Source organism: Buceros rhinoceros, unplaced genomic scaffold, assembly GCF_000710305.1.
Source record: "Buceros rhinoceros silvestris isolate BGI_N320 unplaced genomic scaffold, ASM71030v1 scaffold865, whole genome shotgun sequence".
Lineage (NCBI taxonomy): Eukaryota > Metazoa > Chordata > Aves > Bucerotiformes > Bucerotidae > Buceros > Buceros rhinoceros.
The window spans coordinates 3,200-13,711 of NW_010414313.1; the positions used below are offsets into that span (position 1 = coordinate 3,200).

Consider the following 10,512-nt stretch of genomic DNA (forward strand, 5'->3'; position numbering starts at 1 on the left):
GCCCCGGTGTATACTGCTCCTTTAATAACGAAAACCAGATCAGACGGGATACACGGAGAATCTACCGAAGAAGCTACACTAATAATGGAGGTAATGAGTTGTGTACTTGGGTATCTACCAGCATCCTCATGGTGTAACGATGTTACAAAATAACTCTCCAGAACTGGAGACTGAAGGCTTTTACTTGAACATACTGTTGGTTACCTCCCAAGTGCCTTTCCTGAACTTTAATGAAAACCAATTTACATGAACTGAGGTTCCCTTTGAGTTCCAATCAGAAAATATATACGCTGATAATTACCGGTTGGTATGTAACTCTACGGAGAGCTACCCTGTCTGTGCATGCCCTTCTGTCACCTGTTCAGCCTGCAGGGATGGCCGTGACATTAACCTCTCAAATCGGCTTTCTGACAGAGGCACTGCGAGCCCTGTCCAAGTGGTAACGCCCACAGCCACCCATCTCTGGTGGCTCACTGCTCTACTCCAACAGCTCCCGGCCCCATGCTGCGCCCCTGAGCTCTGGCACTCACCCCCAGACGGGAGACTGGCATCCGCGTCAACCTCTGCTGCAGCTGCGCCAGCCTCCCTCTGCACGGCCTGGAGGCACCCGCTGCACCCCTGCTTCTAGGAACACACCTGCCCAAGCACGCGGGGCCAGGACCCCAGCACTGCCTTTTAGGTTTCTCACTGTCAGTACTCCTCAGGATCAAAGTTTGGCTTTTTTTACAACCATCAGCTCCTTGTCGTTGACAGGCTTTTCTGGATGGGTAACCGCTGCTTCTTTACGATTTCCTTTCACTGGCATGAGCTAAGTGCCTACCTACTTCCAGCAGCCTGACCCCGTTCACTGCAGAGCTACACTCTCCACCCAAACACATCAATGAACAGCGGAGAAACTCTCTGCTGAAAAATAATTTTGTTAATTGAACTTCAAAATGGCTACAGTAAAAGGTGACAGTATCTTTAATGGGAGTTTTTGCAGAAAAAGGGCAATATGAAGCAATGAACGGAAAAATATATTTCAGATTAGAACCAAAAAGCTCACAAAAATCCTCTTTTGAGAGTCCTCATGTTAGTCAAGTGAATACTTTTTGTAAGTATTACATTAATACACCTCCAGGAACTACTTTCCCTCTCACTGAGGATGTTTAACAGAAGGAGTAGGAGTAAGCATAACCATAATTAAATTCTTCCATTTATTCTTTCATTAATACAGTATTTCCTTCCCCACAGATGAATAAAAAGGATCGCTCATAAGACATTCATAGAAGAGCTATCAAATATGGTTCTGTTGAACCTGTTGCTTCTTTGGAAGACCACCTGCTTTAGCAGCATCCAGAAACATCACTGCTGTCTAGAGAACACTGAATCTTCCTTCCTCAACCTCAATATCCACAGTGGATCCAAGGCACATAACATTGTATTATATGAACTAGTTTTAACCCAGTACTCAATCCAGAAATACACCGTATCAAAAGGTATAAAATTACTATTTGGAAAGTTTACTAATGATATGGGCAGATTAAACTATTGCCAGGAGGTGAATTATTCTAATGGTGAAGATCAGAGTTTTGATTTCTTCTGAAAGAAGTTGACGATAGCATTTAAGCATTCATCAGATAACCACCTCTCCTTCAGGACTTCACACTCTGTACTGTTGATTGCATGGAGCTTCTCCTTTTCTACACTTCGTAACAGTTGCTTTGACACTGCCAAGGACTGGGGGAGAAAGAGAGAAACATTAGGAAGTTACGTTTGCTATACTTTTAATTTAACGTTTCAGGAAACAGCACAATAAGCACATTGAAATTCAAAGCGAGCTGTACTGACATCTCTTTTTAGCTTTTAGTCAAACTTTTCACTGGAAGTAACGATTGCATTTAATTACTGAGACTGCTAATAAGGTGGAGGTGGCTGATGGGAAGCAAAACAGGAGTCCACCAAGTGCTCCTCATCAGAATAGATGGGGGTAAGAATAGAAACCTGTTCGACTGTCTGCAGTGCCTTATGGAACCTACATTATCAGCAGCTGGCACAAGTGTCTCCTCTTGGCCAACGTAACACCATACCATTGTGACTCAAGGAGTTTTGCAAAACCTAAATTAGAGAGCAGGATGACTGAGTTCAGAAAAAAGTAAAGCCACCCAGCATCATCTCGAGCACCCACAGAGCACACAGTGCCAGTACGATTGTAAAACCAGCAGTAAGGGTCTTAGACGTAAACTATCGCCAAAATAAAAATCTTAGAGAAGGAACCCAAGCCACGCACACAGAGACTGCAGGCGCGTTAATCAGTTGGTTTTTAAGGCTTTTCAGCCATTGAATCTCTGTGTACACGGCACTTTCTTAGCTCCAGCCAGGGTAGAAGAGAGTTAATCTGTTTCCAAGCAGCAGAGGGACAGGGATAGACCTGTGCTTGCAGGAAAATATATTGAGCATTGTTACTTCCATTAAGGAAGAAGTGAAACCAAGTAAGGACAGGTCTGGCAGGGAGACTGAGAATGCTACAGGCTTACGAGCTGGAGAAAACTCTAAAATGCTGACATTTTTGGGGAGGCTTGCAAAAGCTTCCAGTCTTGCCCAAACTTCCTTCTGAAAAGTCCTGTCAGGGAACACTTCAGTCACAAGTCCCAGGGCACAGGCTTCTGCTGCAGTCAGCTTTTTATTGAAAAGCAACATCTCATTTGCCTGTAGAAAGAAAAGTAGAAAGTGTGTTTCAACAAGACACCAGACATGAGTAATCTGACAGGAAAAGTGCAAGCTTCCAAGTGACGTTTATTTTACTCTCCTGCTCTTTAATGTCTACCCTCTGAAGAGAACAAAGAATCACAGAATAGATGAGGTCTGCCTCGTTCAAATACTCTCTAGTTCAAACCACCTGCTCAAGCAGGGTCAGCTGGAACAGGCTGCCCAGGACTGCGTCCTGCTGGATTTTGAGTATCTCCGAGGATGAAGACACTTCTCCAAAGCTGAAGACTTCACAGCATCTCTGCACAACCTGTTCCCATGTTTTACCACCCTCGCTATAAAATTATTTTTTTACATTCAGATGGAATTTCACGTTTCAGTCTGTACCCCTTTCCTCTTGTCACCAGGCACCCCTGACAAGAATCTGTCTCCATCTTCTTTACACTCCCCATCAAGTATAAAGATTGGGAAGATTTCCCCCAGCCTTCTCTGCTCCAGGAAAAACAGTCCCAGCTCTCTCAGCCTCTGCTCATGTGTAATACGCTCCAGTACCTTAACCATCTTTGTGGCTCCTTGCTGGGCCTGCTCCACTCTGTCCACAACTCTCTTGTAGCCAGGACGCACCTCCCTCAACCTGCTCTCTACAGTCCATCTCACGCAACCCAGGATGCCATTGGCTTTCTTTGCTGCAAGGGTGCACTGCTGGCTCATGGGCAACTTGCTGGCCACCAGGACACACAGGTTCTTCTCTGCAAAGCTCCTTTCCAGCCAGAAAGCCCCCACCATGCACTGCTGTGTGGGATTATCAGTCCATTCTCCCAGGTAACAAGCAATAGGACAAGAGGGAATGGCCTCAAGTCATGCCAGGGGAGGTTTACGCTGCATATTAGGAAAAAATTTCTTTACAGAGAGGGCTGTGAAGCATTGGAACAGTCTGCCCAGGGAGGTGGTGGAGTCCTCATCCCTGCAGGTATTTAAAAGACGTGTAGATGTGGTGCTGAGGGACATGGCTTAATGGTGACCTAGGTGTTAAGGGTTGAGGGACCGGGACACTAGGCAGTGCAGGGTGAACGGTTGCACTTGATGATCTTAAAGGTCTCTTCCAATCAAAATGATCCTATGATCTTTTGTTCAAAAGATGCAAACAAGAGCTTTCTTCAAGGACTCTTACAGTTAGAGGAATCAACACCGAAAGATCAGATGATCCCACATACAATGCAGACATTCTTACCTTGGCTAGACCCATGATTTTTGGAAACAGGTAAGAGGAACATCCTTCTGGGCTCTGTCCGAGGTGACTAAATGGGGTGTGAAATGTAGCCTGGAGAACAAATGAAACAAGAGTTCACCAGAAATACATCTGAAGTGTTCCCATAATAGGCTGTAAACACCATCCAGTAACACTACTTCATGCTCTCAATTCACCCAAGAGATTGACTTCGTCTATATAATTCAACCCCCTTACCGTAACAACCCCATTGATGAAGTTACCTTATTCAAACGCAGATCTTAAAGAAACTAATTCACACGTGCAAAATCTTTACAGAAAGCATCTCCGTACACATCTGCCCTAAGAGTTATTGAGAACGCAGCCCAAATACCTCAAGAGGTAAAGAGCATTTTGTCTTCTAAAGGCACACGAAGTGTATTCTGCTCCTGAAAAACTCGAGTCACTGAATACTCTTTCCTCAAATTTTATGCAAACTTAAAAAGAACCTGTGGCAGAAATTCATCAAGGGATCATACAAAAACAATACCCTAATTAGCAAGCTAGAGCTGAACTGAAGAATTGTATGTTGTGACGACTCACATCTGCTTTAAGCAAGGAAGACAAAACGCTTGCCTTTATTTCCATTTAAAAACACGGACTGATACACAAAGAACGCTAAAGTTGCCAACGCAGCTTTCACTGTAATTGAGGGTGATCACCTCTTGCTGTACTACAGAGGGCCAAACAGTAAGATACATAAAACCTTCCTAGCGAGAAAGTGACATTTGTATCATTGTAAGAAAAGATTAGACAACATCTGCCAGGATACAGCCTAGTAGTATCGGTCATGCTTAAGCAAGGGGAGATCATTCAAGGGGTACAAACCATTGCTCCATGGAATGGAGCAAAATCCAGTGCAGAAAACAATGTTAACTGACCACCCAAAATGCTGATCTGTTGCCAGACTGGGCTGTGCAGTGTCCCATAAATGTGGCTGGTAATGATCTGCTCTGGGAATACCTGGCCGAAGAATAAAACCACATCCTGGACATAGCAAAGCTGGCTACGTCTGGAGTGGGTGGTCAATGCTTAAGGTGCTCCAAGCAAAGTACTGAAAATGTGAAATTATGTGGTAATTTGGATGAGAATGAACTTACTGCTTGAGACTTCACAGTCCTGGAAAGGGAAGAACACAGAACAATTGCTTTTGAGAATTCTTCAATAAACTTGAAGTTAATAGGGAAGTTCTCACAAAGACTAACTTAAGTGAAAGGCTAAGTTAGACCCTACAGAAATCCTCAAAAAACTGCTACCAAGGGCACAAGGAAAAGCTGTGCCAGTGCAGACAGGACAGTACTAACAGACCATCTCAAAAATCGTGAACTCCTCACTGACTTTAAATACAGAAAGTAAAACCTATGAACAGAAAGTACACAGAAAGTAAATACTATGTCAGATAACTAAGTACGAAACCAATATAAGCAGAGATTACTAAAATAATACAAGGCAAAAATAAGATCCATTTACCAATAATTATTACACAACTAGTAAAAGTATGAATCTCAAACCATTCAAGAAAGAAGGATAATATTAACAGGACAAACCATTTAATGCTTACTTGCATTAAACTTCAACTAAATCTATGCTAATTTAAGGCTGTAAGGAGGTATTATACTGAGGGAGAAGGGATTAGAACTCAAAACGGTCTTCAAATGGAGAGGTATGTGTAAAAAGATACTATTTAATACAGATAAGTTAAAGTTTGTCGGGAGTAACTTGGTATACAGTGTAGAATATATGATAGGAACAACTGCTGAACTGGCAACTCTGCAGTAAGGGATCCATGTATTACAGCAGGTCACAGGTATGTAAATCAAATAACATCATGGGACGTCAAGGAGTGTGGAGAAGTTATTCTGCTCTACTTTGCATCAGGAAGACAAGAGCTGGAGTGAGACGTTCAGTTTGTACCACTATCCTTACAGAACAGCTGGAAGGAGTCCAAAGGAATGTGACTGCAGGCCACATGAGAATGAATTGCTGCAGCTTAGCATAAAAAAAAGGATTGAGAGAGTGGATGTAAACCTGAGATACACGTACAACAGTCTAAGTACACTGATGGCACTCACCTTACAGCTATTGTAAGGGAGGGTGAAAATAGTCTAAACTCAGGAATAAGAAACAATAGGTTCACCCTGCAGCAAAAAAGGTCAGACGGGAGCGGGGGAAGAGGGAAATCCCAACAATTTTCTAGTAAAAGAACAGATCTAGGGACTGGAGTAGACTAAATACATCATGCACATTGCACAAGCGTATGTCAGGAGTGACACAGTCTCGTCTTGGAGCTCACCAACGAGAAGGACAATGGATATTGAATAACAAAACTGTCCTTCCAAAAAGGTATTTATTGCCGATCACGCAGTGGCATCATGCAAAAAAAAAAAAAAAAAAACAACCACACAGGGGGCCAGAGAACTTAGCACTTTGCATCCAGAGACTCTGGGCGGCTACAGGAATTTATGCCGCAGCAAAGAGGATTTGTGAAGGGTGTAAACTCCGTCAACAACAGGCTTCTGCGCGAATTAAGCCTCCTAGCAGGAAAAGGCCTCCAGCCACCTTTCCTTTTCAAAAGCTCCAAACTAATTATGCAGATATGCCAAAAGCACTGGGGTACTCTTATATGTTAGCGATAGTTGATCAGTAAAACAGGATGCGTAGAAGCTTTCCCAACTAGAAAAAATGATTCAAAGGCCATGGTAAAATCCTTATTGAAAGAAATAATCCTGAGACACGGTGTTCCTGAAGTAACTGATTCAGATCGAGGACGTAATTTTTCAGCTGCTATATTAACTCAAGTGTATGAGGCTCTAGGAATCCTTAGTCAGCTTCACGCTCCACATCATCCTGCATCCTCTGGCCAAGTGGAACGAATGAAAAAGAGAAAAATTAGTTAGTTTGTAAACAAACAGGATTAAAACGGCCAGATGCTTTAAATCTGGTTTTACGGGATATTAGGAATACTCCTAGGCAACCCCTTGGAGTTCCACCTGCTGAAATGTTGTGTGGAAGAACGCCTGCTGTTCCGGATACGTATGTACCAGCAAAAACTAGTCTCTTAGATGGAGATGAACAAGTCACACAATATCTATTATATTTACAAAATGTGTTTTCTCAAATGCATAACCATGCTTATTGGTATCAAGGAGTAAGTCCTGAAATCCGAGTTCATGACACAATCAGGAGACAAAGTTCGGCTCCCCAGTTTGGCTGATAAAGCTGGCTGTTGTAGTTTAGTAGCTATAACCTGTATCGCTTGTCTGATTGTTTTATGCCAATGCTGTGTAAGCTGTTGCTCTTTTGCAATGAAAAGAACGTGGAATTCAGTGAAGGTATCGCAGAGTGTGATGAAAACAAGAGGAGAGAATTGTAAAAGAATTAACTTTAAGCTTAAAAACTTCTACTATTGTAACATTAGAGAATAGAACATTGGTTTAGTTATTGATACAGGTGTGCATGGAACAAAGCTGCTCGTTGTACCGTCCTTACCAAGGTTGGCCTAAACCCCGGTCAAGCTGAATCAACAGAGAAATTGGCTATGCTGAAGGTTAGATCATTGATTAACTTAGAATAGACACTTTTAAAAGGTTATCTGTTTGAAGTAGACATATGTATAGACATAGAATATAAGACAACTTAAGTTTTTCTTAGAATTTTAAGAGTGATTCTCATTCTGTGACCCGAGTGACCGAAGACCGAGACAACCAAAGCAAACTTTAAAGAAGGAAATGAAATGACAAATATGAGAATTTGCTGAGACAAAGGTATCGAATGGGCTTTTTGATCAATGGAGAATGAAGAATCTGAGAATCTGTGGAAAACCACCAAGAACTCTACCTCGTTACTTATTGTTAGAAGGAGACTATATATATTGAAGATGTGCGCTGTATACTTTGCCACCGACTGAGGTGACGGCCCAGCTCTGAGTTGTTGAATAAAGCAAACCTAGAGTTACCCACAGATTCCTAAAATTCTTTAACAGTTGAATAAGCCAAAACTTTTCCAAAATTACCTTTGACTAGAGATTAAATAAAATGCCAGTTACTGCACTTCATAGAATCACTGAATGCTTTGTGTTGGAACGGACCTTCAAAGTTCATCTAGTCCAACCCCCCTGCAGTGAGCAGGGACATCTTCAACTAGATCAGGTTGCTCAGAGCCCCATCCAACCTGCTCTTGGGTCGTTCCGTCTACCACCTCTCTGGGAAACCTGTGCCAGTGCTTCATCACCCTCAATGTTAAAAATGTCTCCCTTGTATCTAGTCTAAATCTCTCCTCTTTTAGTTTAAAAACATCACCCCTCATCCTGTCTCAAAAGACCTTTCTAAAAAGACTGTCCCCATCTTTCTTATAAGCCCCCTTTGAGTACTGGAAGGCCACAACATGGTCTCCCGAGTACCTTCTCTTCTCCAGGCTGAACAACTCCAACTCTCTCAGCCTGTCCTCGTAACAGAGGTGTTCCATCCCTCTGTTCATCTTTGGTGCTTCCTCTGGACCTGCTTCTACAGGTTCATGTCCTGCTTGTCCTGAGGTCTCTAGAGCTAGACACCGTACTCCAGGTGAGGTGTCACAAGAGAGGAGTAGAGTGGCAGGATCACCTCCCTCAACCTGCTGGCCATGCTTCTTGTGATGCAGCCCAGGATATGTTGCCCAGGGTTGCTTTCTGGGCTGCAAGTGCACATTGTCAACATTTCCTTTCAATCTCCAAGTTCTTATCCACAGGGCTACCCCCAATCACATCATCCCCCAGCCTGTATTGACATCAAGGATTGCATATGGTTGGCTTTCTGGGCTGTGAGCGCACGTTGTTGGCTCATGTCCAGCCTTTCATCAGCCAGCACCCCCGAGTCCTTCTCTGCAGGGCTTCTCTTAAACCCTTCATCCCCCAGCCTCTATTGATACCAAGGTATGCTGGGTTTGGCTAGGACAGGGTTAATGTCCACAGCCAGGAAAGCTAGGTGAGCCTAGCTGGACAGCAGCAGTTTCAAACAGTGGTGGAAGCCTTGCAGCCCCAGGACTCAGCGTGGCAGCAGTAAGCAGGCCATTGTTTTCTCCGTGTTCTTTAAGTAATTCTCCTTATCTTAACCCACATGGCTTTATTTCTACCTTTTTTTCCTTCTACCCCTCGGAAAGGGAGGGAATAGATCAAGCAACTGGCTGGTGTTTAGTTGCCAGCTGAGTTTAAACCACCACACTAGGACTGACCTGACTCAGGTGCAAGACCTTGCATTTGGCCGTGTTGAACCTCAGGAAGTTCACACGGGCCCACTTCTTCATCCAGGTCTCTCTGGATGGCATCCTGTCCCTCTGGCACATGAACCACACCACTCAGCTTGGTGTCATCTGCAAACTTGCTGAGGGTGCACTTGATCCCACTGTCTATGTCACTGATGAAGATACTACACAACACTCGTCCCAGTACAGACCCTTGAGGGATTCCACATGTCACCAATCTCCATCTGGACATAAAGCTATAGACCATCACCCTCTGGGACTGGAGCCAACCATCCAGCCAATTCCTTATCCACCCATCGAATGCATATCTCTCCAATTTAGAGAGAAGGACGTTGTGGGGGACCATGTCAAAGGCTTTACAGAAGTTCAGATGACATCCATAGCTCTTTCTTTGTCCACCGATATAGTCACTCCATGGCTATTAGGCTATTATGTTGGTCAGGCAGGACTTGCTCTTGGTGAAGCCATGCTGGTTGTCTCGAATCACCTCCCTGTCCTCCATGTGCCTCAGCATAGCTTCTAGGAGGCTCTGTCCCATGGTCTTCCCAGGCACAGAGGTGAGGCTGACAGGTCAGTAGTTCCCAGGGTCCTCCTTTCTACCCTTTTTAAAAATGGGAGCCATGTTTCTCTTTTTCCAGTCACCCCAGACTTCATCTGGCCAGGACCACCTGAATATCATGGAGAGTGGTAACTACATCAGCCAATTCCCTCAAGACCCCATTCCATAATAATCTTTCAGCCCCCCATCCTGCCACCTGAAAGGGCCCTTGCCACCATCATTTCACATCAGCTACTTTACTGTACCCACTGATGCAGTAAAGAGTTTCTAGACTGGGGTCAACAACTTGGTAACCACAACTACAGCAGGGAAATTCCATGCATGTTAACCACCGGCTGATGCAGCCCCTGTGCTGGAAGTTAATGTAGGTATTACTTGACACGATATGAAGAGTCTTTACAATTGTGAGTTCTTTTCTTACAGATTATCCCAAACCAAATAATACTTGCTACAGAAAAGAGGCTTAACGATTGTCTTGGGATCAGCTATGTAATGTACTTACCCTGTCAGAAGCATAGACTATGTCACACAATCCAAGGACTGTTACACAGACTCCAATAGCTGGCCCATTTACCACTGCAATCAGTGGTTTAGGAAAATCAATAAAGCAATCCACGAACTCTCTAGAGAGAACGAAAATCAGAATGTAAGGGACATTTCCTAGTCTTTTTCATCGAATATAAACAACTTCCAAACACCTGATTAGATACTGCATAATAAAAACCATGAGCTAGATTCTATGTAGCAAGTGTTTCTTGACTCT

At 43.6% G+C, this 10,512-nt stretch overlaps 1 protein-coding gene across 1 annotated transcript in view; it reads right to left on the reverse strand.

Annotated features, from left to right (window-relative positions):
- Positions 1 to 1,563: 1,563 nt before the first annotated feature.
- Positions 1,564 to 10,512, reverse strand: part of ECI2 (enoyl-CoA delta isomerase 2) — a 21,810-nt gene continuing 12,861 nt past the window's right edge. Inside the window, exons 8-11 of the mRNA XM_010137034.1 lie at positions 10,252 to 10,372; positions 3,920 to 4,009; positions 2,545 to 2,688; positions 1,564 to 1,719 (exon numbers count right to left, since the gene is read on the reverse strand). Of these exons, the coding sequence (XP_010135336.1) occupies positions 1,564 to 1,719; positions 2,545 to 2,688; positions 3,920 to 4,009; positions 10,252 to 10,372 (511 nt within the window). The remainder of the gene's footprint in view (positions 1,720 to 2,544; positions 2,689 to 3,919; positions 4,010 to 10,251; positions 10,373 to 10,512) is intronic.